Source organism: Rhinopithecus roxellana, chromosome 8 (assembly GCF_007565055.1).
Source record: "Rhinopithecus roxellana isolate Shanxi Qingling chromosome 8, ASM756505v1, whole genome shotgun sequence".
Classification (NCBI taxonomy): domain Eukaryota; kingdom Metazoa; phylum Chordata; class Mammalia; order Primates; family Cercopithecidae; genus Rhinopithecus; species Rhinopithecus roxellana.
Genome location: NC_044556.1, coordinates 10,302,245 through 10,329,181, shown reverse-complemented (window position 1 = coordinate 10,329,181; position 26,937 = coordinate 10,302,245). Strand labels below are relative to the sequence as shown.

At 54.0% G+C, this 26,937-nt stretch overlaps 1 protein-coding gene and 1 pseudogene across 1 annotated transcript; both read right to left on the bottom strand.

Annotated features, from left to right (window-relative positions):
• Positions 1-742: 742 nt before the first annotated feature.
• Positions 743-2,270, bottom strand: LOC104665387 (alpha-(1,3)-fucosyltransferase 5). Its single transcript, XM_010367198.2, has one exon. It carries the CDS (start codon positions 2,268-2,270, stop codon positions 1,146-1,148), a length of 1,125 nt encoding a protein of 374 aa, XP_010365500.1. The 3' UTR covers positions 743-1,145.
• A 3-nt stretch (positions 2,271-2,273) lies between these two features.
• Positions 2,274-25,634, bottom strand: LOC115899221 (annotated as a pseudogene).
• Positions 25,635-26,937: the final 1,303 nt, after the last annotated feature.

Sequence of the window (26,937 nt, the reverse complement as noted above, 5' to 3'; positions counted from 1 at the left end):
GCACGGGCCCCACTCCCCAGCCCTCAGAGCCTGCATGTCCACTGTGCAAATGGGGAGATTGAGGCTCAGGGAGCACCTGGGATTCACCACCACCTTCCACCACCAGGTCCCCCTTGGCATTCCACAGAGCAGCAATTTCCCCCAAGCCCAGAATGTTCCAGAATGTTCCAGACATCCTCATTTACTGTCAGAACCCATCTGCAGCCCCTAAGTGGTGGAGCAGGGCTCTATGCAGGGCTTGCCTGACTTGGGAGTTCTTGACCTGAGATCTTCAGAAAAAAGACTCACTTCTGGGTGGGTGCCAGAGCCCACCCCAGGGAGCCAGCTGGAGGAGAGGACCCCCGAGGGATCTGAACACTCCCCTCCTCAAGGGGCTTGACCTCCAGGGTCACAGAAAGTTCTAGAACAGGGTTTTCTGCCCCTGGACATTTGGAACCATCATTGTTGGTTGTAGGGGCCCCGACTTGTGCATCGTAGGGGGTGTGGAGTAACCCTGGCCTCTACCCACTAGGTGACCTCATCCTCCTCCCCGAGTTGTGACGACTGAAAATGTCTCCGGACATTGCCAAGTGCCCTTGGGGATGGAATCGCCCTGCATGAGAACCACTGTTCTAGAGTGAGGGGGACACAGGAGCTTTCCTTGAAGCATTGTCATGTGAAAATGGTAACAGCATCGGCTGTTTGCACCCCTCATGGGTGTTTAACAACGGCAATAAAACCACAAGCTAACCAGCCTGCACCATCGCCCGGGGGCAGGGCCTCAAGGGTACTAGTTCCCAGGGTGCCCTCCAGGGTGAAGTCCCCAGCAGGTGAGGCTCCTAGCAGGTGACATTCAGTGTGGCAAGGTCTCTGGGACCAGGTCCCAGCAGGTAAAGTCCCCAACAGCGGAGATCCTCAGTAGGTACAGCCTCCAGCAAGTGAGGTTCCCAGTAGGCACCGTCCCCAGCCGGCAAGTTCCCCAGCAGGGTTGGCTCCTGGCAGTGGTAAAGCTCGGCATGTGAAGTCCCAGGTAAGTCACACGCCTGGCTACCAAAGACTCCAGCAGGCGAGGCCCCAGGCAGGTAAATCCCCAGACTAGTGAGACCCTAGGTAGGTGAGGCCCTGGGAAAGTGAGGTCCCGGCAGCCCAGGCCCCTCGCCGGCCTCTCAGGTGAACCAAGCCGCTATGCTGCGCACCGTCTGGTACCTGGATTCCTCCTGCAGTTTCCAGCAGGCCTTGCAGAAAGCCAGTGTCCAGCTGAAGGAGCGAGGCCGCAGCGTCTCCCGCCAGCGAAAGTAGCTCAGGTAGCGGGCGTGGTCCTTGTCCAGCTCCTGCAGGTATCGGGCCAGGTCCTTGGGGCTCTGGAAGTCGTCCACGTGGATGAAGGCATCGGGCGGCAGGAACCTCTCATAGTTGCTCCTGCTGGGGCCCAGCACCACGGGCACGGCCCAGGCCTCCAGGGCGTTCCTCCACAGCTTCTCGGTGATGTAGTCAGGGTGCAAGGAGTTCTCGAAGGCCAGGTAGAACTTGTACCGGGACAGCGTCTCCATCATGGTCCCCCTGGGCAGGGGCTTGTGGGATTTCCCGTACACATCCACCTTGAGATGGGCCTGCAGGCTCTGGTAGTAGCGCACCCTGGCCGAGTCCGGCTTCCAGTTGGACACCACCCAGGCCACCAGCTCGGTCTTGGCCGAGAGGTTGAGCGGTGGGTGGGCAGGCTGGCCGGACCACAGCTCCAGCCAGCCGTAGGGCGTGAAGATGTCGGAGTCGCTGCGGTAGGACATGGTGAGATTGAAGTATCTGTCCAGGGCTTGCAGGTGCCGGCAGTTGCTGGGAGACTCCATGCTGAACCAGATCCAGCGCTGCCCCTGCGGCCTGGTGGGGGGCGGGAGGTCGGCACTGGGGTCGTACATGATATCCCGGTGGTGCACGATGACCGCGTCTGCCTGTGGGTACACATCGGAGTTGGCAGTGATGTTGCAGTCGGCCGTGCCGGGCACCATCTCTGAGCAGCGGGGCAGAGCCATGGGTGTGTTAAAAGGCCACGTCCACAGCAGGATCAGGAGGGTGGGGCGGGCAGGGGTCGTCGTGCTGTCCTGGCAGCGGGACCCATTGGGAGCTCCAGTGACGGGTGCCACGGCCATGAGCCCTGGCCTAGGGGACCCAGTGGCATCGTCTCGGGACACACGCAGGTAGGAGAAGAAACACACAGCCACCAGCAACTGAAACAGCAGCCCGGCCAGACAATGGCGCCACAGCCATTGTGGCTTGGCTGGGCCCAGGGAATCCATGTGTCAGAGTAGCTAGGCAGAGAGGAGAGAGGAGTGAGGGTCATTAAGGACAATCACCCACTTCCTGGCCACGTGTCCTGAGAGAAGCTGTTATAATTTTTGACACAGCTTGTCATAAATACCCCCAGTACCCCTGAGTTGAGGATTGAATTTATGACTCTGACAGGGAAGGGTACAATGGGATTAGGTTTTGCAGGTAACATAAGAGTTCTCCAGATAAGGTAGGAGTTGAGGGAAAGGGTGTCCCTTGGATGAGAAAAGAGCCAGTGCCAAAGCCTGGTGGGGTGGGACACCTGAGCAGTTTGCAGACAAAGGAAAGGAAGTGCTCAGGCTGCCAGTTTAAGCTTGATTTTCTATTCCCTTGGTGTTTCAATCAACAAACACTCAAAGCTAACCCCCCTGGCCCTCAGACACCCTGTCCCTGCCCTGGGGGAGAGGCTGAGGCTGGGGGAGAGGTGGGGAGGATAGGAGGGAAAATGGGCAGGTGTGAAGAGTCAGGGGAGGCAGGGACTGACCAGGCAGGGAGTGGGGGGAACCTGGGACCCCAGGGAGGAGTAGGCTTTCTGGGAAGACGTGGAGCCCCGCTTGTCCTGGAGATGCCCAGCATGGAACTGGAGGGAGCCCAGGGCCCCCAGAGTGTAGGCACTGGGTCTGGGAAGTCAGAGAAGAAAAACCTTCAAAGAGGCTAAGAGGGGCGAATGGAGGAAGAGGAGGGAACCTGAACCATGCTTTACAATGGGTGAGGTGAGGCTTGGACACCAGGGTGGATTGTTTACAATTTTAAATGTACATCTAAAAACTGAACAGTATATTTACAAAAAAATTATAGGCTGGGCGTGGGGGCTCACACCTATAATCCCGGCACTTTAGGAGGCCAAAGTGGGCGGATCACTTGAGGTCAGGAATTTGAGACCAGCTTGGCCAACGTGGCAAAACTGTCTCTACTAAAAAACACAAAAATTAGCTGGGTGTCGTGGTGGCGCCTGTAATCCCAGCTACTCGGGAGGCTGAGGCAGGAGAATCACTTGAAGTGAGCGGAGATCACACCACTGAACTCCAGTCTGGGTGACAGAATGATACTGTCTCAAATAGTAATAATAATAATAACAATAAATTTATAACACAGGGTCTTCCTCTGTCACCCAGGCTGGAGTGCAGTAGCATGATCTCAGCTCACTGAAGCCTCAACCTCCCAGGCTCAAACGATCCTCCCACCTCGGCCTCCAGAATAGCTGGGACTACAGGCAAGTGCCACCATGCCCAGTCAATTTTTTTTTTTTTGAGGTGGAGTCTCACTCTTGCCCAGGCTGGAGTGCAGTAGCGCAATCTCGGCTCACTGCAACCTCCGCCTCCTGGGTTCACGCCATTCTTCTGCCTCAGCCTCCCGAGTAGCTGGGACTACAGGTGCCTGCCACCATGCCCAGCTAATTTTTTTGTGTTTTTAGTAGAGATGGGGTTTCACCGTGTAAGCCAGGACGGTCTTGATCTCCTGACCTCATGATCCACCCACCTCGGCCTCCCAAAGTGCTGGATTACAGGCATAAGCCACCGCACCCAGTGTTTTTTTTTTTTTTTTTTTTAATTTACTTTTGAGACTTGGCTTACTGCAACCTCTGCCTCCCCGGTTCAAGTGATTCTCGTGCCTCAACCTCCTGAGTAGCTGGGATGACAGGTGGGTGCCACCATGCCCGGCTAATTTTTGTATTTTTAGTAGAGACAGGATTTCACTATGTTGGCCAGACTGGTCTTGAACTCCTGGCCTCAAATGATCCACCTGTCTCGGCCTCCCAAAGTGTTGGGATTACAGGTGTGAGCCACCACACCCGGCCTAAATAAATTTTTTTTGGCCAGATGTGGTGGCTCACGCCTGTAATCCCAGTACTTTGGGAGCCCGAGGTGGGCGGATCACAAGGTCAGGAGATCAAGACCATCCTGGCTAACACGGTGAGACCCCCGTCTCTATTAAAAATACAAAAAATTAGCTGGGCATGGTGGTGGGCACCTATAGTCCCAGCTACTCGGGAGGCTGAGGCAGGAATTGAACCCAGGAGGTGGAGGTTGCAGTGAGCCGAGATTGTGCCATTGCACTCCAGCCTGGGCGACAGGGCGAGATGCTGTCTCAAAAAAAAGAAAAGGTGCGAGGCACTGACACAGGCCACAGTGTGGATGAAGCTTGAGGATGTCACACTCAGAGAAGCCAGACACAAAAGGCCACACAGTGTGTGATCCCATTTCTAGGAAATATTCAGGACAAGCCGACCCACAGAGACAGGAAGTAGAATAGAGATGACTGGAAGATGGAGGAGAGAGGAGAATGTTTGTTTAATGGGTCCAGAGTTTATGTTTGGGGTGATGAAAGTTTGGGAAAGACGCTGGAGTGATGGTTGCACAACACTGCATGCAATACCACTGAACTGTATGCTTAAAAATGCCTAAATGAGCCAGGCGTGGTGGCTTATGCTTGTCATCCCAGCACTTTGGGAGGCCGAGGAGGGCGGATCGCATGAGGTCAGGAGTTCGAGACCAGCCTGGCCAACATGATGAAACCCTGTCTCTACTAAAAATACAAAAATTAGCTGGGCATGGTGGTGCATGCCTGTAATCCCAGCTACTCGGAAGGTTAAGGCAGAAGAATCACTTCAACCTGGGAGGCAGAGGTTTCAGTGAGCAACAAGAGCGAAACTCCGTTTCAAAAAAAAAAAGCCTAAATTGTGTCTTTTATGTTATACATACATGCATACATATATATATGTGTGTGTGTGTGTGTTATATATATAGAATTACAATTTAAAAAATAAGGTAACACACCAAAACCACTGATTTATTTACTTGTACATCTTAAGTGGGCTCACCATATGGTATGTGAATTACATCCCGATTAAGCTGTTTTACTTTATTTATTTTTTTTGAGACTGAGTCTTGCTCTGTTGCTCAGGCTGGAGTGCAGTGGCGCAATCTCAGTTCACTGCAACCTCCACCTCCCGCATTCAATTGATTCTCCTGCCTTAGCCTCTCAAGTAGCTGGGATTACAGACATGCACCACCATGCCCAGCTAATTTTTGTATTTTTAGTAGAGACGGGGTTTCACCATGTTGGCCAGGCTGGTCTCGAATTGACCTCAAGTGATCCAGCCGCCTCTGCCTCCCAGAATGCTGGGATTACAGGCATCAGCCACCACACCCAGCCGATGAAGCTGTTTTAAAATGATATAGTGGTTGCCTGCTTTCTTCATTGGGCCAAGTTGGTCTTACCCTTGCAGCAGGTGACCTGGGTGTGATGAAAAGTGATCCAGACACCCAGTCCCAAGCTCATGCCAAGGTTCTGGAAAGAGATTCAAAACACAGGCCCTCAAGGCACAGTCCAAGCTCAGAGTGGGAGGGAGGTTGAACTTTGACCAATTACTGCTTTGTACCACTGGGCTCTAGAGCCTCAGGCACAGCTTAATTTTTATAAAGTAATTGATATTAAGATGGAATTACATGGGCCCTGGGTTCATGGCAGCTCCTCTTAGGAGATAGTGAAGTATTTGCTAACGATCTTTAGAAGGGTAGATTGGGGCCAGGTGTGGTGGGTCACGCCTGTAATCCTAGCATTTTTGGGAGGCCGAGGCAGGAGAATTGCTTGAACTTGGGAGGTGGAGGTTGCAATGAGCTGAGATCACACCACTGCACTGCAGCCTGGCGACAGAGTGAGACTCCATCTCAATTAAAAAAAAAAAAAAAAAAAAAAAAAAAAAAAAAAAAAAAAAAGGGTGGGCGCGGTGGCTCAAGCCTGTAATCCCAGCACTTTAGGAGGCTGAGACGGGCGGATCACGAGGTCAGGAGATCGAGACTATCCTGGCTAACACGGTGAAACCCCGTCTCTACTAAAAAAATACAAAAAAAAAAAAAAAAAAATAGCCGGGCGAGGTGCCGGGCACCTGTAGTCCCAGCTACGCGGGAGGCTGAGGCAGAAGAATGGCGTAAACCTGGGAGGCGGAGCTTGCAGTGAGCTGAGATCACACTACTGCACTCCAGCCTGGGCGACAGAGACTCCGTCTCAAAAAAAAAAAAGAAGGGTAGATTGTGGGAAATGGGTGATTCAAGGGTGGTCAGGGCTGAGGTCCCACCTAAGTTGAACCCAAGTTACTTTTTTCTAGAAAAAGAATGCCCAGGCCAGGCACGGTGACTCATGCCTGTAATCCCACCACTTTGAGAGGCTGAGGCAGGTGGATCACCTGAGGTCGGCAGTTCGAGACCAGCCTGGCCAATATGGTGAAACCCTGTCTCTACTAAAAATAAAAAAAATTAGCCGGGCGTGGTGTAATCCCAGTTACTCAGGAGGCTGAGGCCACAGAATTGCTTGCATCCAGGAGGTGGAGGTTGCAGTGAGCCAAGATGGTGCCACTGTACTCCAACCTGGGTGACAGTGGTTCCGTCCCCCCCAAAAAAGAATGCCCAGTTCCTCCTGGTTTGACAAATCAGCCAGAACCTTCCATCCCGTCCTCCATCCCACTACATACAGCACCCAGAAAGACCCCAGCCTGCAACTAGGGGCTGCTGGCTGTTCATGTCCTCACCGGGGGCATTGTCTGTGACTGATTTTTTTTTTTTTTTTTAGATGGAGTTTTGCTCTTGTTGCCCAGGCTGGAGTGCAATGGCGCGATCTCTGGCTCACCACAACCTCCGCCTCCTGGGTTCAAGCAATTCTCCTGCCTCAGTCTCCCCAGCAACTGGGATTACAGGCCACCACACCCAGCTAATTTTGTATTTTTAGTAGAGATGGGGTTTCTCCATGTTGGTCAGGGTGGTCTCGAACTCCCGACCTCAGGTGATCTGCCTGCCTCGGCCTCCCAAAGTGCTGGGATTACAGGCGTGAGCCACTGCGCCCAGTGTCTGTGACTGATTAAAACATAACTCATGGAGGCCAGGCGCAGTGGCTCACACCTGTAATCCCAGCACTTTGGGAGGCTGAGGTGAGCGGATCACCTGAGGTCAGGAGTTCGAGACCAGCCTGGCCAACATGGTGAAACCCCGTCTCTACTAAAAATACAAAAATTAGCCAGGTTTGCTGGCACACACCTGTAGTCCCAGATACTCGGGAGGCTGAGGCAGGAGAATCGCTTGAACCCAGGAGATGGAGGTTTGCAGTGAGCCAAGATTGGGCCACTGCACTCCAGCCTGGGTGACAGAGTGAGACTCCATCTCAAAAAAAAAAAAAAAAAAAAAAAAAAAACATAACTCATGGGGCTGTCAGTCTTGGTGTCACTTTGTCCTGGAGCCCCAGTCAAGCCTGGACCAGCCAAGACTTCTGTCCCACACAGCTGTCCTGTGGATATGAAGACTGAGGTCCTGAGAGAGGGCGCTCATTACTCAAGTGACTGGGAGTCTCAAACGCACCAGGCTGACTCCAGTTGGACAGCTGTACTCTCTGCCCCGTGCCTCCTGCTTAATTCCCAGTCATCTTTCAGGGCTCGGTGAAAACAGCTCCTCCAGGGAGCCTCCCCAGGTAGGGGCTCTCCTGCCCTACCAGCCAGATCAGTCCCTTCTACTGGCTCCTTCAGCCACCCATATGCCCCTGATCCTAGGCTCAGGCCACGAGGATCTCTTCCCTCTGGCTCAGATGAGCTGAGACTTGCTTGGGGAGGGGGTGCGATGAGGCCATCTGTGCCCCTCGTTGGGGTCCTGGCCTTCACTGGACACCCCAGCTCCTCCCTCAGCCTGGGCTGGGTGGGTGATAAAGCTGTCAGCCTGCTGGAAATTTCTCTCCCCTTGGGGCGTAAGGGCTGGGAGCCAAGGGCAGCTGCCACTCAGGAGGAGGGAGGAGGCCCCACGGGCTCAGCGGGTGGGCCATGAACCACACATGAGATCTGGGGCATACAGGGAGGCAACAGGGGTTTGAGGGCAGTGCGAGGGTTTGAGGGCAGTGCTGGGGTTCCAGAGGGGGCAGACCAGAGTCCCCCAGTGTTGGCCAGGTTGCTGGGCTCTGCCCTCGTGGAGCCCAAGGAGGGTTTCCACGTCCCTCTAAGCCTCGGAGGAAATTCCAGAGGTAGAGAAAGAGAAGTTGAGAAAGGGAGATGATTATTCTGACATCAGTTCAGGTAGAGGTGGAGACCACGGGGGCTCCAGGGGCGTCAGGGGACAGAGCAGCCTGCTCCCACTCCAACTCCTTACCGCCAGGGGACTGGTCCCACACCACCGTTAGGAAGCCCTGGCCTGGCCTCCCGAGGGCCCCATCCCCCTCCTGGGACCCCTGGCTTGCAGCCAGGCAATGGGGAAAGGGACCCAGGTGTGTGGTGTAGGTGGCAGGTGAGTGATGGGTCCAGCAAGGCTGGCTCAGGCCCAGGGTCACCTGGGGGCTTGGCAGAGACTCTCCAGGCCCCCCACACCTTCCCCACACTGTGCCCCTCCACCCTCCCACCTGGGCCTGGGGGAGGTATCATAGGTACCTCTGCATGTCCACTGTACAGATGGGGAAACTAAGGCTCAGATAGCACCTGGGAGTCACCACCACCCTCCACCACCAGGTCCCCCTTAGCATTCTCCAGAGAATAGCGATTTCCCCCAACATTAGAATGTTCCAGAATGTTCCGGAATGTTCCAGAAGTCCTCATTTACAGTCAGAAGCCACCTGCAGCCCCTAAGTGGTGGAGCAGGGCTCTATGGGGAACTTGCCTGACTTTGGAGCTCTTGATCTGAGATCTTCAGAAAAAAGACTTTCACCTCTGGCAGCTGTGTGGCCTTGGGTGAGTTCCTCAACTTCTCTGGGCTTCAGCCACCTCCTCTGTAGAGTGGAGCCACTGCTGGCACCTTCTTCAGGAGGCTGAGGTGACCTGGAAGGTCACGCTGATCCTCCCGCCATCCGCAGGGTCTCTGCATACCCCCTCTACAGGCTGGAATGTTTGGCCTGGGTCCCTGGCCTTCTGTGGGCCTCGGTTTCCCCTCCTGTAATACTTTCAAGAACTCGGCCTCTCCCTGCTCATCTACATGGTGCTGGGGCCACTAAACAGACAGGTAGTGGGGGAAGCCCCAGGTGACAGTGACAGAAACCTGGCACCCCTAGAAACCTTACCCTGGCCTCACCCCCGGGCCCCCTGGCACCAACATGCTGGGGTCTGCCCAACCCTGGTACCCAGGCCCAGCCGGGTTCATGCAGCTTAAATTTCAGCCTGTGGTGGGTGAAGAGGCGGGGGCTGGACACGCTTCATTTTCCAATTTCTAGAAATAAAAGCTGTGGGGCCATCTATTGTGGAGCGGAAATAAAGCCCATTGCAAAACCTCATGTGTGAAAAAACAACAATAGCATTTACCTCCCTGCCCAGGGAGAGAAAATTCCAGGGAATACACGGGGCCAGGGAACAAAGGGGCCTCTCATTCTGGAAAGCTTTTGTGAAGTGTACGAGTGGCAATTTTAGAATCAGAAAAGCTAATGGAGGTATTTTCATTTTTGTTTGTTTTTGAGACTGAGTCTTGCTCTGTCGCCCAGGCTGGAGTGCAGTGGTGCGATCTCAGCTCACCACAACCTCCCCCTACTGAGTTCAAGCGATTCTCATGCCTCAGCCTCCCGAGTAGCTGGCATTACAGATGCCCGCCACCACGCCCAGCTAATTTTTGTATTTTAAGTAGAGATGGTGTTTCACCATGTTGGCCAGGCTGTTCTGGAACTCCTGACCTCAAGTGATCCGCCCTCCTCCGCCTCCCAAAGTGCTAGGATTGTACGCGTGATATAGGCGTGAGCCACCGCACCCGGCCCAATGGAGGTATTTCGGAGAACGGAAATGGTTAGGAGAAGGTCTGTTGGAAAAAAGCATGATTTTCTTTTCTTTCTTTTCTTTTTTTTTTTTTCAGACAGAGTCTCGTTCTGTCACCCACCCAGGCTGGAGTACAGTGGCACAATCTCGGCTCACTACAACCTCCGCCTCCTGGGTTCAAGTGATTCTCCCGTCGCAGCCTCCCGAATAGCTGGAATGACAGGCGCGCATCACCACGCCCGGCTAATTTTTTGTATTTTTGGTAGAGATGGGGTTTCGCCGTATTAGCCAGGATGGTCTCGATCTCCCGACCTCATGATCAGCCTGTCTCTGCCTTCCAAAGTGCTGGGATTACAGGAGTGCGCCACAGCGCCCAGCTGAAAAGCATAATTTTCTTGGTTTGTTTTCAGGTGATGTTTTCAAGGTTTCTAAGACACCTGTCTCTCAAAAAATTACAGCCAGTAGAGCCAGCGACCTGGTTACCCGGGCCAGACCTGAAGGGAGTGTAGGGAGATGCCACCCATCTTGGGAAGTTGCACCAGGATTTACGGTCCGCTCTGTCCCTGTTGGCGTTCTCTGGAGAGTAGAAATTTTCCCCTACCCAGACTCTCAGAATGTTCCAGAGACTTCAATTTACACTTGGTATCCACCTGCAGCCACTCAGGCCCTAAGCCCAGCTGTAGCCCCTGGTCACGCCCCCTCCCAGAGGGTGACAGTGCTGAGATTTGACTTCAGAACAAGGGCAGAGCCTCACAAAAAATGAGCCGGGCATGGTGGTGGGTGCCTGTAATCCCAGCTACTCATGAGGATGAGGCAGGAGAATCACTTGAACCCAGGAATTGGAGGTTGCGGTGAGCTGAAATCACACAACTGCTCTCTAGTCTGGGCAACAAAGCAAAACTGTCTCACTCACTCACTCAGTCAATAAATAAATAAATAAAAGTAAATAGGCCAGGCACAGGGGCTCACTCCTGTAATCCCAGCACTTTGGGAGGCCGAGGTGGGTGGATCATGAGGTAAGGAGTTCGAGACCAGGCTGGCCAACACAGTGAAACCCTGTCTCTACTCAAAATAGAAAAATTAGCTGGGCGTGGTGGTGGGCGCCTATAATCCCAGCTACTTGGGAGGCCGAAGCTCAAGAATTGCATGAACCTGGGAGGCGCAGGTTGCAGAGAGCCGAGATCGCGCCACTGCACTCCAGCGTGGGCAACAACAGAGACTCTGTCTCAGGAAAAAAAAAAAAAAAAAAAAAGGGCCAGGCGCAGTGGCTCAGGCCTGTAATCCCAGCACTTTGGGAGGCCGAGGCAGGTGGATTACCTGCAGTCAGGAGTTCGAGACCAGTTCAGGTCTTTGGAACATTCTGAGAGTCTGGGTAGGGGAAATTTTCTACCCTCCAGGGAACGCCAACAGGGACAGAGAGAACTGCAAATTCTGGTGCATCTCTTCCCATGGTGGCATCTGCATACACTCCCCACAACATGGAGAAACCCCGTCTCTACTAAAAATACAAAATTAGGCAGGCATGGTGGTGGGTGCCTATAATCCCAGCTACTCAGGAGGCTGAAGCAGGAGAATCGCTTGAACCCGGGAGGTGGACGTTGCGGTGAGCCGAGATTGCGCCATTGCACTCCAGCCTGGGCAACAAGAGTGAAACTCCATCTCAAAAAGAAATATTATCCTGTTTATTTCTTGGTTTGTCAGTGTCTTCCCCAGACTGGCTGGCTCATGGGGCAGGGCTTGGGTCGCCAGTATGACCTGGCACCCAGTAGGCACTCAGTCAACAGGTGCTGAATAAACATCCTTATCTGTGACGGAAGCTTGAACTCTTACTTGGAGAATTATAAATGAAGACTGAACATCTTTGGACTTTGGGGCAGGAATGACCCACCCCCTGCCCCTTCCCCACCCCTCACCGACCACCCCAGGGATTACAGCCTGTCTCAGGGGGACCTGCAGGTGAGGTGGTCCTCACCCTCAGTGACACAAGGCGGGACCTCTCAGGGCTGGAGATGGAGGAGGCCGGGGGGCAGGCACAGGCAGGCAAAGAATGCTGCCGCAGACGAGAACGAATAAACAGGCTCCTTGGATGTCAGAGGCAGGGGGTGGGGGGATGCTTTGAACCTCACGCCTGGCTGGGGATGTTTGGACAAGGCAGGCGGCCAGTGGGTGTCATCAGGGCTAAAATTAACCTCCACTTCCCGCTCGGCCCCTCCCCCTGGGCCAGGAGAGAGGCTGGGGCCCCGGCCATCACTTCAGTGAGCACTGTGTGCCGGACCAAGCTCCTTGAAGAAATCAATGCACTTGGTCCTCTCAACAACCCCGACAGCTGCTATCAGTAATGGCATTGTGATTCATCCCCATTTTACAGGCGAGGAAACCAAGGCACCGAGAAAGAGGGAGGCTCATAGCCACACAACTCACAAGCAGCAGAGCCAGGACTCGAACCCGGGATTCAGGGAGTGTGTTCTCACCTGGAGGCCTCCCTGAAAGCCAGGGGAGAAGAAAGAGGCCCTGAGTGATGAGTCCTTGGGGGAGGTGGGCATGCGACCCCTCACTCACTCTCCCCTAGCGACCTCTCCAGAGGTTTCCAGAGTTACAGTAACTTCGAGTCTTTTTGTGCAAATTCCAAGAGATGCCTGCTGTGCCAGTGACCCGCTGGGGACCTCAAACACCCTCATAGAGCCAGGGAAGGGTCAAGGAGGGGGCAGGGGCAGGGCTGGTGGGCCGTGGAAACCTCGTGCAGATGGTGAGATTTTTTTTTTTTTTTTGAGACGGAGTCTCGCTCTGTTGCCCAGGCTGGAGTGCAGTGGCCGGATCTCAGCTCACTGCAAGCTCCGCCTCCAGGGTTCACGCCATTCTCCTGCCTCAGCCTCCCGAGTAGCTGGGACTACAGGCGCCGCCACCTCGCCCGGCTAGTTTTTTTGTATTTTTTAGTAGACACGGGGTTTCACCTTGTCTGCCAGGATGGTCTCGATCTCCTGACCTCGTGATCTGCCCGTCTCGGCCTCCCAAAGTGCTGGGATTACAGGCTTGAGCCACCGCGCCCGGCCTAGTGAGATATTAAAATACATCCACTCCACAAAAATTAGCCGGGCGTGGTGGCGCACGTCTGTAATCCCAGCTACTCAGGAGGCTGAAGCAGGAGAATCACTTGAACCCAGGAGGCAGAGGTGCTTGCAGTGAGCCGAGATTGTGCCACTGCACTCCAGCCTGGGTGACAGAGCGAGACTCTTCTCAAAAAAGTTGTAAAAAAAAATTAAAAAAAAGAAAAAATCTACTCCAGACCAGTGCAGTTGCACATGCCTATAATCCCAGTGCTTTGGGAGGCTGAGGCAGGAGGACCCCTTGAGCCCAGGAGTTCGAGACCAGCCTGGGCGACATAGCCAAAACTTCTTCTTTGCCAAAAGTTACTCGAGTGTGGGGGTGCACGCCTGTAGTCTCAGCTACTAGGGAGGCTGAGGCACGAGAATTGCTTGAATCTGGGAGGTGGAGGTTGCAGTGAGCCAGGATCACACCACTGGACTCCAGCCTGGGCAACAGAGCAAAACTCCATCTCAAAAAAAAAAAAAAAAAAAAAAAAAAAAAAAAAAAGGAATGAATGATATGAATGATGCTATAAGTATATCCCAAGAATTGCATGGGATATACTTATGCCAAGCCATGATTCATTATCTATCTGAAATCCAAACTTAACTGGATGTCTTGGATTTTTATTTGCTAACTCTGATGACTTCAGCTGGGTGGGGGTTGGGGGGGTCCCTGTAAGGGTAGGTGCCAGAAGCAAAGGCAGGCAGTAAGGAGGTGAAACCAGAGCCACACCAGGCGCTCAGGTGGCTTCCAGGACTCAACACCTTCCTAATGGGCTTCCCAGGTGCCTCCGGAACCACCCAGATGGAGGAGGCTTCGAGGCCTCCCTGGCCCCCACCCCCTGGGCCAGCCCCTCACCACCTCCCAGGTCCCTCCTGCCGGGCTCATTATTCATCTTTAATGGTTGTCACTTGGCAGGGAGAGTGCGGGCTGGGAACACCTGGGACTCCCAGGCTCTCAGTGGGCGGCCTCACTAATGGGGGTGAGGCCCCCATTAGAAAGGCAGTAACAGGTGGGAAGGGGGTCCCGGCTCACCAAGGAGCTGGCCTAGGGCAGGAAGCGTCCAATTTGAGGCACGGGCGGGAAACAGACTTCTGCCACCCCCACCCTGCCATTTCCTTTCCTGTCGAGGCAGGAGTCCAGGGAAGCACCTCTGGACGCCTTCACCCCTCCCAGTCTCCACCTGGACGGGGTCCTGCTGGGCCCCCCAGATGCAGTGGGGGCTGCTCTGGCACTCCTGGCTCCCCATACCCCAGGCAGAGATAGGATGGATGCCTCAGCCTTGACTGTCCAGCTCCCCATGTGCCAGGCTTGGTCAAGAGAGTGGCTCATGGCTAAGGAGTGGAAACTGACACCCAGAGAAGGATCTAGAACCTCAGACTTTCCGTGCTCTTAGCCACTTTCCTTTCTGTCTCTCCTCTGAGCCATCACACATGATGTCCCTCTCTCCTGGGCAACTCTTTTCCCTTCCTGGCAAGCCCCCTTCCCCTGGAAGCATCCTCACCCTGGCTGGGTCAGGTCCCTCCTCTGGGTCCCCATGGGTCCCCATCTGCCTGTGTGACCTCATCACACCCTGCTCGGCCCGAGTTGTGACTGCTCAGTTATGTGTTGTCTCCACCACTGAGCTGTGAGTCTTGGGAGCGGGGACTCAGTCAGTCTGGGGTAAGGTCCAGCTCACAGTGGACAGACATGCTCTGGTGTCAGTCACAGCTGCCCCGACTTGGCCCCCATTTGCTGTGTGACCCTCGGTAAGTAGCTATGCCTCTCTGAGCCTTGTTTTCCCCATCTGTAAAAATGAGACACCAGCACCCCCATCGTAACCCAAATTGCACTGAGATGGCAAAGAAATTATGTACAGAAGTTTCTGGAACTGTGCTTGGGACCACAGAGGAGGGGCAGCGGGTGTTTATTTAAAATTTTAGGCAAATTGGCTGAGTGCAGTAGCTCACACCTGTAATCACTGCACTTTGGGAGGCTGAGGCAGGTGGATAACATGAACCCAGGAGTAGGTGACCAGCCTGGGCAAGACGGGGAGACCCCAGCTCTCAAAATAAAAAAAAATCAGGGTGTGATGGCGCACACCTGTAGTCCAGGTAACTGGGGCAGCCGAGGTGGGAGGATCGCTTGGGCCCAGGTGTTGGAGGCTGCAGTGAGCTATGATGCTCCACTGCACTCCAGCCTGGGTGACAGAGGGAGATCCCGTCTCTTAAAAAAAACAAACAGACAAGACCGGGTGCTGTGGCTCACACCTGTAATCCCAGCACTTTGGGAGGCCGAGGTGGGCAAATCACGAGCTCAAGAGATTGAGACCATCCTGGCCAACATGGCGAAACCCCGTCTCTACTAAAAATACAAAAATTAACTGGGCATGGTGGCACATACCTGTAGTCCCAGCTACTCAGGAGGCTGAGGCAGGAGAATCGCTTGAACCCAGGAGGTGGAGGTTGCAGTGAGCCGAGATCACGCCATTGCACTCCAGCCTAGTCAACAGAGTGAGACTCTGCCACAAAATAGAAAAAAAAAAAAAAAAAATGTCCCTACACACCTATTAGAATGGCCAAATCCAAAGCACTGCCAACACCAACCCCAAATGCCACCAACCCCTGAGGACAGGGAGCAACAGTAAGTGTCACTCATTGCCGGTGGGAATGCCAATGGCACAGCCACTTTGGAACAGTTTGGCAATTTCCTGTAAAACTAAACACACTCTTACGACGCGACCTAGCAATGGCACTCCTAGGTATTTACCCAAAGGAGTTAAAACCGAACATCCACACAAAAACCTGCACACAGATGTCTAGAGCAGCGTTATTCACCATTGCCAAGACTTGGAAGCAGCCAAGATGTCCTTCGGCAGGAGAACAGGGAACCACACTGTGGTGTGTTCAGACGATAAAATATTATTCAGGCTGGGCGCGGTGGCTCATGGCTCTAATCCCAGCACTTTGGGAGGCAGAGGCGGGCGAATCACCTGAGGTCAGGAGTTTGAGACCAGCCTGGCCAACATAGCGAAACCCTGTCTCTATTAAATATACAAAAATTAGCTGGGCGTGGTGGCACAAGCCTGTAGTCCCAGCTACTCAGGAGGCAGGAGAATCGCTTGAATCCAAGAGGCAGAGGTTGCAGTGAGCCGAGATCACGCCACTGCACTCCAGCCTGGGTGACAGAGCAAGACTCCGTCTAAAAATATATATATATATTATTCAGTGCTAAAAAAGAAATGAGCTGTCAAGTCATGAAAAGACATAGAGGAACCTTAAATGCATTTTTTTTTTTTTGAGACGGAGTTTTACTCTTGTTGCCCAGGCTGGAGTGCAGTGGCACGATTTTGGCTCACTGCAACCTCTCCCCCACTCCCCGGGTTCAAGCGATTCTCCTGCCTCAACCTCCCAAGTAGCCGAGATTACAGGCATCCACCACCACGCCTGGCTAATTTTTTGTATTTTCAGTAGAGATGGGCTTTTGTCATCTTGGCCAGGCTGGTCTCGAACTCCTGACTTCAGGTGATCCGCCTGCCTCTGCCTCCCAAAGTGCCGGGATTATAGGCGTGAGCCACCACGTCCAGCCCTTCAATGCATACTACTGAGTGAAAGAAGTTCATCTGAAAAGGTGACACACTGTGTGATTCTAGCTACAGAATATTCCAGAAAGAGGAAAACTATGTAGACAGTAAAAAGGTCAGTGGTTGTCAGGGACTTGGAAGGGGAAGGGATGAATGGGCAGAGCACAGTGGATTTTTTTTTTTTTTTTTTTTTGAGACGGAGTCTCGCTCTGTCACCCAGGCTGGAGTGCAGTGGCCGGATCTCAGCTCACTGCAAGCTCCGCCTCCCGGGTTTACGCCATTCTCCTGCCTCAGCCTCCCAAGTAGCTGGGACTACAGGTGCCCGCCAACTCGCCCGGCTAGTTTTTTTGTATTTTTTTAGTAGAGACAGGGTTTCACCATGTTAGCCAGGATGGTCTCGATCTCCTGACCTTGCGATCCACCCGTCTCGGCCTCCCAAAGTGCTGGGATTACAGGCTTGAGCCACTGCGCCCGGCCCACAGTGGATTTTTAAGGCAGTGAAACTACTCTGCTTGATACTGTAATGGTGGACACATGTCATTACATATTCATCCAAACCCACAGAATATATGAATACGACAACAGGAGTGAAACCTCGTGTCAACTGTGAACTTTCTTTTTTTTTTTTTTTTTTGAGAGGGAGTCTTGCTCTGTCACCCAGGCTGGAGGGCAATGGCCCGATCTCTGCTCACTGCAAGCTCTGCCTCCCCAGGTTCAAGTGTTTCTCCTGCCTCAGCCTCCCAAATAGCTGGGACTACAGGTGCGTGCCACCACGCCTGGCTAATTTTTTTGTATTTTTAGTAGAGATGAGGTTTCATCATGTTGCCCAGGCTGGTCTCAAACTCCTGACCTCAGGTGATCCGCCCACCTGGGCCTCCCAAAGTGCTGGGATTACAGACATGAGCCATTGTGCCCGACCTGAACTTTCGTTAATTAATACTGATGCATCAGTTCTAATAAATGTCTCACACTAATGCAAGATATTGGTAATATGTGTGGGCAACACAGCGAGACCTCGTCTCTTCAAAAAGATGAAAAAATTAGTTGGGCGTGGTGGTGCATGCCTGTAGTCCCAGCTACTCAGGAGGCTGAGGAGGGAGAATCGCTCCAGCCCAGGAGTTTGAGGCTGCAGTGAGCTGGACTGCACCTCTGAACTGCAACCTGGGAGACAGAGTGAGACACTGTCTCTATAAAAAGATAAAATAAGCTGTGTGTGGTGGCTTATTTTATCCCAGCACTTTGGGAGACACAGGCAGGAGACTGGCTTGAGTCCAGAATTTGAGACCAGCTTGAGCAACATAGGGAGACCATCTCTACAAATAACTTAAAAATTAGCCAGGCATGGTGGTGCATGCCTGTAGTCCTAGCTACAGGCTGGAGGACTGAGCCCAGGAGTTTGAGGCTGCAGTGAGCTGTGTTTGAGCGTGGCACTCTGGCGTGGGCAACAGAGCCAGATCCTGCCCCTAAAAGATAATAATAATAAAATAAAATAATGTTTACTAACTAAAAACATTTTTCAGGAAAGGTGTGGGCATATTTATCCATGTCAAAATGACATTTATTTATTTATTTATTTATTTATCCAAGATGGAGTCTTGCTCTGTCATGCAGGCTGGAGGGCAGTGGCATGATCTTGGGTCACTACAACCTCCGCTTCCCAGGTTCAAGCGATTCTCCTGCCTCAGCCTCCTGAGTAGCTGGGACTACAGGTGCACGCCACCATGCCCAGCTAATTTTTTTTTATTTTTAGTAGAGGCGGGGTTTCACCATGTTGGCCAGGCTGGTTTCAAACTCCTGATCTCATGATCCGCTCACCTCGGCTTTCCAAAGTGCTGGGATTACAGGCGTGAGCCACCATGCCCGGTCAAAAATGACATTTATTACAAGTTCTTCATTGCTGCCCGGCATATAGTAGCAGAAGACGGGAGGCCAGGACGTGTGATTTCACCAGAACAATGGTCCAGCCTCAAGATGGAATATTACACTGTCGTTACAAAAGAGGGGGATGTCCTGCACTCGACGAAAAGACATCAAAGATGCATTGTTAAGAGGCAACTACGCTGAGCTGCAAGAAAGCACGGGGAGTGTGAGGTTGTTTCTGTGGGGAAAAGAAAATATACAGACATGCTTGTTTCCGCATGGAACATGGCTGGAAGGAGAAACAAGAAACTGACTAATGGCCTCTGGGGATGGCATGGGGCTTGAGGAGTGGCTGGTATTTATTCTAAACACTCTCTGGAATCTTTAGAATTCTATGGCATGAGTCCGTTTTACCTCTAAAAGAAGGAAGACATACTGTAAAATGCATTTTAGAAAGAGTGCTGAGAAAAAAAAATGGACAAAATAGAAGACTTTGGATTAGTTTTAAAAGGCTAGGGTGGCGGAGGTGGTGGCTGTAGATTTCAGGCCAGGCCATCGCTCTGCCTGCTGCCCCTCAGTTTGGGCTGAATCCCCCACCAGGCCCCGCCGCAAGGCCCCCCAGAGCGCTGCTCTTGTCCTGGCTCACACCTTTCCTACTCTGGTTCAGCGAGGGTTCAGAGCCCAGTGGGGACCCCTGGAAGGTGAGATGTGGGCTGGGCTGGGGCCAGGGACAGGGCCAGGCCTGCCGGAGCCCCTTGCAGCTCGGCCCGACCACCCAGCTTTCCAGGAAGCCCGAGGGGAGGCTTGGCTGGCTCAGAGCAGGGACCTGTGTGCGCCAATGGTGGGGCTGGGGGCCAAATGAGGCCCCTCTGAGCGCCCACGCTCTGAGGAGGACCACAGCAAGTGGAGGGAGGGTAGCTAGAAAAGAGATACGCAGGGAGGGAGGCCTGGGCAGCCCTGTGCCTCAGTTTCCCCATGGGCCAAGTGGTTCACTGGCTGCGTGGCCCTTGTGGATGCAGGGGATGCCCAAAATGATTTGGCACCAGGGAACTATGGCTTCATTGGGTTCTAGCCTTGGAGGCCAAGCCAGGTAGGACGGGGGGGGGGGGGGGGGCAGTCCCGCCCCCACTTCTGGAGCCCTGAAGTAATGACTAACCCGGCTTTAGGCTTTAAGGCTGCAGCCTCCCACCAGAACACAGCCAGGTCCTCTTTCCTAAGATGTCTATCCCCTGTCTACTCCCTCTTCCTCCTGCTGTGCTCTGATGGGGACCCTGTGGGCACAGGGACGTGGCACCCCCAAGGCATTGAGGGCTCTGGGCCCCTCTTGTTTTAGAGACAGGGTCTTGCTCTGTCACCCAGGCTGGAGTGCAGTGGCAGGATCATAGCTCACTGCAGCCTCAAACTCCTGGGCTCAAGTGATTCCTCCACCTTAGCCTCCTGAGTAGCTGGGACTACAGGTGTGTCCCACCATGCCTGGCTCCAGCCCCCTTTTTGAGCAGCTCTTTCGGGGGTACCCTAGTGGGCCAGAGTTGGTCCCAGGGGTTTTTGTCAGGACAAGGGAAATGTCTGGCCCAGAAGTGCCTGTCTATGGTGGAAGCAAGATCTGCAGCTGGCCATGGTGACTCCCGCCTGTAATCCCAGCACTTTGGGAGGCTGAAGCAGAAGGATCACTTGAGGCCAGGAGTTCAAGACCAGCCTGGGCAAGGCAGTGAGACTCCATCTCTACAAACAATTTAGAAATTAGCCAGGTGTGCTGGTGCATGCCTGTAGTCCCAGCTTCTTGGGAGGCTGAGGCAGGAGGATCGTCTGAGCCCAGGAGTTTGAAGTTTCAGTGAGCTCTGACCTTACCACTGCACTCTAATCTGGGCAACAGGGCAAGACCCTGTCTTATTATTATTTTTTGAGATGGAGTTTTGCTCTTGTCACTCAGGCTGGACTGCAATGGCTCGATCTCAGCTCACTGCAACCTCCACCTCCTGGGTTCAAGCGATTCACCTGCCTCAGCCTCCTGAGTAGCTGGAATTACAGGCTCACACCACGATGCCTAGCTGCTTTTCATTTATTTGTTTATTTTTGTTTATTTATTTATTTTTGGAGACAGAGTCTTGCTCTGTTCCCTCAGGCTGGAGTGCAGTGACGTAATCTCGGCTCACCGCAACCTCTGCCTCTCAGGTTCAAGCGATTCTCCTGCTTCAGCCTCCCAAGTAGCTGGGATTACAGGCGCCCGCCACCATGCCCGGCTAATTTTTGTATTTTTAGTAGAGATGGGGTTTTGCCATGCTGGCCAGGCTGGTCTCGAACTCCTGACCTCAAGTGATCTGCCGACCTTGGCCTCCCAAAGAGCTGAGATTACAGGCGTGAGCCACTGCACCTGGCCAAGACCCTTTCTTTAAAAAAAAAAAAAGTATATATAAAATATATATACACACACACAAAGTAGTTGCTTCATGAGGGGTACATGTTCTGAGAAATTCGTCGTTAGACGATTTTGCCATGCGCAAACATCCTAGCACACACACGCCTAGATGGTAGAGTGTACTGCACACCGGGCTTCATGGTACCGCCTACTGCTCCCATGCTACAAACCTGCAGAGCATGTGACTGTACTGAATACTGCAGGCGATTGTAACACTACAAGTATTTGTCTCTAAACATCCACAAACACAAAAGTTACAGTAAAAATACGGTATGAATTCTTATGGGAGCCGAGCACGGTGGCTCACGCCTGGAATCCCAGCACTTTGGGAGGCTGAGGTGGGCAGATCTCCTTGCCAACTTGACAAAACCCTGTCTCTACTGAAAATACAAAAAAAAAAAAAAAAAAAATATATATATATATATATATAGCCGGGCGTGGTCATGGGCAACTGTAATCCCAGCTACTCAGGAGGCTGAGAGAGAATCACTTGAACCCTGGAGACGGAGCTTGCAGTGAACCGAGATCTCGCCACTGCACTCCAGCCTGGGTGACAAAGCGAAACTCCATCTCAAAAAAACAAAAACCAAAACCAAAAAATTAGCTGAGCATGGTGGCGCGCGCCTGTTATCCCAGATACTCGGGAGGCTGAGGCAGAAGAATTGCTTCAACCCCTGGGCGACAGAGACTCTGTCTCAAAAAAAAAAAAAAAGTCTTATGGGACCCCCTTCACACATGCAGTCCGTCAGTGACCAAAACGCTGTTATACTGCACATGACTGTTTGTTGAATGAATTCTGAGTCTTGCCCCTGGGTCTGGAGGGCTTCTCTCCCCCTGCCTTCCCGCACTCCACTGCAGCCATCATCTCATGGGGGGGAGAGTGAGAAGGACCCTGACCCCTCTCCCAGAGCCCACACCACCCAGGCAGCAGAGCAGGGCCAGGCAGGGTGCAGAGACACCACTAAGTGGTTCTCAGGCCCCACCTCTGAACCTCCCACCCTTTGCAGACCAGGAGATTCATTCATTTGTTTATCCATTCATTCATTCCACACATAGTTCTCCAGCCCTGCTGCGTTCCTCGGCTGGGTGCCGGGGTGTAAGCAGAGGATATAACAGCCAGGATACGTCCCAGTCCTCAAGGAGGTACACATAAATAACACACGTGATGGTGACGTGGGGTTTATAAACTGGCACGGGCTACGGGCAAAACTAGAAGGCAAATGAGTGTGGGGTGCTGGTGGCCTGGGGGGGAGATGAGGAGGTGGCTTGGGAACTGAGAACTGAAGGAGGTGAGGGGTGAACTCGGGGACGTCTAGGGGACAGGCACTGCAGGCAGAAGGCACGGCCTATGCAAAAGCCCTAGGGCAGGACTGTGCCGGGGGTGTTGGAGGAAGAGTGAGGAGGCTGGTGGGGCTGAAGCAGTCAAGAGGGGAGGGGAGGGAGGGGACGGGGCAGGACACACAAGGCCTTCTGGGCTGTAGAGAGGATTTGGGCTTTTCCCCCAAGGTGGGTGGGAGCCATGGAGGGCTGTGGGCAGGGGAGGGGCGGGGACCTGACTTAGGGGTTCACAGGCGCCTTCTGGCTCAGGGGGTAGCCTGATGACCAGGGCGGAGAGGACTTCGCTTGTCTTGATGATGGGATCAGACCAGAGGCAGATCTGGGGCAGATTCTGAAGACAAAGGGGCTCAAGAGGCGGGGAGGGCAGGACCAGCTCTTCAGTCCCAGGAGGGGCGTGTATCAGCCCCGTGGGGTCTTCTCACCTGTGTCCCACCCCAATCATGTCAAACACATTTATAGGAGCGCAGAGCCCACATTCAACACCAGTTTCAAGGAGCTTGTGGGGTTACAGTTGTGCTCAAGCTGGCAGCGAGAACACCTTCCTTTTCTCAGTGGGGTGTTCTCACTCCAATCTCCAAGACCACTGAGAAAGTCTTAAAGGAACATATTGCCATTTTTCCAAACAATAGTTATTCTTAGGAGAAGTAATACTTCTTTTAGCATCTGCTACTGCCAGGCCCTGGGAAGTCATCTCCTGGGCCTCAGTTTCCTCATCTGTAAAATAGGACTAATGCCTAACAGAGCTCACGCAGGGCTGCGCAGACTAAAATGAGCCAAAAATAACAACTGTGCCTGCCTGGCAGGTGGGAAAAGCTTGATGTTCCCCCCCTCTCCTGTTTTCTTTTATGTCTTTTTTTTTTTTTTTTTTTGAGGCAGAGTCTCGCTCTGTCGCCCGGACTGGAGTGCAGTCGCCAGATCTCAGCTCACTGCAAGCTCCGCCTCCCGGGTTGACGCCATTCTCCTGCCTCAGCCTCCCGAGTAGCTGGGACTACAGGCGCCCGCCACCTCGCCTGGCTAGTTTTTGTATTTTTAGTAGAGACGGGGTTTCACCGTGTTAGCCAGGATGGTCTCGATCTCCTGACCTCGTGATCCGCCCATCTCGGTCTCCCAAAGTGCTGGGATTACAGGCTTGAGCCACCGCGCCCGGCCTTGTTCTATGTCTTGTGAATGTTTTCTTGGCTCACTCAAGAGCTTAGAGACCCCCAGCAGCGGGGCCTGGGTCACGCCAGCCCAGGCCAGCGTTATTTATTTATTTATTTTTGATACAAAGTCTCACTCACTCTGTCTCCCAGGCTGGAGTACAGTGGCGTGATCTCTGATCTCGGTTCACTGCAACCTCCACCTCCCGGGTTCAAGGGATTCTCGTGCCTCAGCCTCCCAAGTAGCTGGGATTACAGGCGCCTGCCACATCTGGCTTATTTTTATGTTTTTAGTAGAGACAGGGTTTCACTGTGTTGGCCAGTGTAGTCTCAAACTCCTGACCTCAAGTGATCCGCCAGTCTCGGCCTCCCAAAGTGCTGGGATTACATGCATGAGCCATGGCGCTGGGCCAGGACAGTGTTCTTGGAGCCTTGTCTCTGCTGAGGATGTCTCCAGAGATGGGTTCCTGGGAAGCAAGTGCGTGCCCCGCAGCCCCCAGGCACCTCTCCTGGGCCAGGAGGCCCCTGATCGCCCACTGCTCTCCCTCACAGCAGGCCTTTACTGTCGCTGTGTGCTCTGCCTGGACCACCCTCCCGCTGGGCACACCTGGAAAAGCCTCTTCATCCTTGGGCCCTCTCTGCTGCGTTGCCTCCTCCTCTAGGAAGCCCTCCTAGCTCCCCAGGGAGGCTCTGCCCCTCAGTTCCAGTCCTGACTGCCTGGGGCTGGGAAGGGCTCCATGAAGTTCAGGGTGAACTCCGGAAGGGTGCCCCACAGCCCCCCGAGGGAGCCCGCTGGGGCAGATGTTCTAGACGGGGGCCCTCTTGCGTGTGGGGCAGGAGTGACATCAGCCCTCCACAACCTAGTAAATGTTTATGGGCCAGGGGGCCTGGGCTTGGGGTTCCCTGGAGCCTAGCAAGAGGCCACGCCCTCCTGTTCCATTCTGGGGGGCCTGTCCTGCAGGCGGGGTGGGGGGGCCTGGCAGGCCTGCGCCAACCTTGGCAGCTGTCCCGGAATGGGCTGGGCAGGCAGCGAGCACAGCCTCTGGTCTGAGCCATCGGCTCCCTTGAACACAGGGGCACCTGGGGCTGGGAGGTGCCAAGGGGCTTGTTGCCTTTACATTTCCCATTCCCCCACCCCGGGCGGGCCTGAGTGTGCGCGTCTGTGGAAGAGAGCTGAGAGATCTGGCACAGGGTTTTGGCCGCACATGGGCCTGGAGGGCTAGGGAAGGGCTTGCAGGGGGCGGAGGCCTGCGTGGAACTGGTTCCAGAAGCGGCCGTGGTGCAGGGCTGAGGGTGACCGTCGTGGGGACTTGGACTAGTCTTTTCTCCTGTCCAGCCTTCAGTGTCCTTGGCTGGAGATTTGGGGCTATATTGCCCATTCCTAGAAGCTGCCACCTCCTGGCTGCTGCGGGCAGGATGCATGGGAAGGAAGGGGGATGAGGGACAGACAAGGCCTCAGAGTGCGGAGGAAGGGATGGAATCTGACGCCTGTCGTCACCATGGGGCTGGGGGCCTGGGGATGACCACCCGGGTCCACACTGCCTGTCAGGCTGTGCCGCGGTGGGCGCTGCCCCCTGCCGGCCGCAGTAGAGACAGAGGAGGCCAGTGCCCTGGAGTGGATGGGATGCCTGCAGGGAGCTGGAATTGTCTTTCTTTGTGAGGCCTCTCTGAGGGGCCCTGATTCCCATTTACTAGGTGGGAAAGCTGAGGCCTGGGTGCTGCCATCCTCTGAGGACAGAACAAGGAAAGAATCAAGTGCTGGCATTTGAATCCAGAGCCTTTTTTTTTTTTTTTTTTTGAGGCGGAGTCTGGCTCTGTCGCCCGGACTGGAGTGCAGTGGCCGGATCTCAGCTCACTGCAAGCTCTGCCTCCCGGGTTTACGCCATTCTCCTGCCTCAGCCTCCCTAGTAGCTGGGACTACAGGCGCCCGCCACCTCGCCCGGCTAGTTTTTGTATTTTTAGTAGAGACGGGGTTTCACCGTGTTAGCCAGGATGGTCTCGATCTCCTGACCTCGTGATCCACCCGTCTCGGCCTCCCAAAGTGCTGGGATTACAGGCTTGAGCCACCACGCCCGGCCAGAGCCTTTGTTTTAACAATGACTCTGTTAGGGCTTGGACAGGTGTCAAGACCCCTGCCCCTCTGGGGCGGGGTGGGCGTGTCCACCCTTTCTCAGGGAGCCCGAGGCCCGGGCACCCAGCTCCAGAAGTGGACATGACTCTGAGCTATTGCATGCCCACCTTGGGCTGGAACACATGTGGACATCTGTGCTCTCTCTAGAGGACGTTTGAGGCAGGGGCTGAAAGAAGGGACCCAGAATCTCTGCACACAGTGGCTGGGCACAGTGGCTGATGCCTATAAACCCAGCACTCTGGGAGGCCGAGGTGGGAGGACTGTTCGAGGCCAGGAGTTTGAGACCAGCCTGCACATCACAGTGAGATCCTATCTCTACAAAAAATAAAAATAAAAACAATTAGCTCGCTGTGGTGGTGCACACCTGCAGTCCCAGCTACCAGGGAGGCCTGAGATGAGAGGGTCGCATGAGCCAGGGAGGTCAAGGTTCCAGTGAGCCATGATCCTGCCACTGCCCTCCAGCTTGAGAGACAGAGCAAGACTATGTCTCAAAAAGACGAATTTTTTAGTAGAGACAGGGTCTCATTGCATTGCCCAGGCTGGTTCCAAACTCCTGGCCTTGAGCAGTCCTCCCGCCTCCACCTCCCAAAGTGCTGGGGTTACAGGCTCAAACCACCAGGCCCAGCCTACAAAATATTTTTAAAACATTAACCGGGCATAGTGGTGGTGGCCGTAGTCCCGGCTACTCAGGAGGCTAAGCTGGGAGGATTGCTTGGATCTGGGAGTTCCAGGCTGAGTTACTACCTGGAGGCGGACAGATAAGGATATGAGGCTGAAAGTCTGGCTTTTCACCAAATCTAGGACCCATGGGTGGGCTTGAGAAAAGGGAAGAGATGGGGCTGGACATGGGTGAGCGGCGGGCAGGAGGGCTACAGCCAGTCTCGCCGGCTCCTGCTGTCCCCGGCCTGCCAGCAGGGCCCAGATCCATTCCAGTGGGGGCTGCGCACAGCTCCGCTCCCCTGGGTGGAGCCTGGAGCGCCCTAATTTACAGCCCACTGCAGCATGTAGGAGCTCGCAGGCTTCCTCTCCAGCTGCCAGGGAGCATGAGCCAGTTCTGGAGAAGGGGCCCGGGGTGGTGCCAGCATTCCAGGGCCACCTAAATCACCGGCCTGACAGGTGGCGGGAAGGGATTGCAATTCTTTCCCTTGTCGCTGCCACCAGCCAGGTGCTGAGGGGCGTCCTGTCCCACTGTGCCTCAGCCCCAGGGGCTCTGAGTGACCTGCCGGATGGGGACGGCTGCTGGGCCAGCCTGTCCAGGGCTCTCCGCTCCAGTGCCCAGGAATTTGGAGACGGGGCCTGGGCCTGTTTTCCACATGTTGTTGGCTTTGGGGACAGGCCCAGAGAAGGGATAGCTCACGATCTGCAGGGGGGTTGTGACCAGAGCCGACAGCGCAGAGGGAAGGG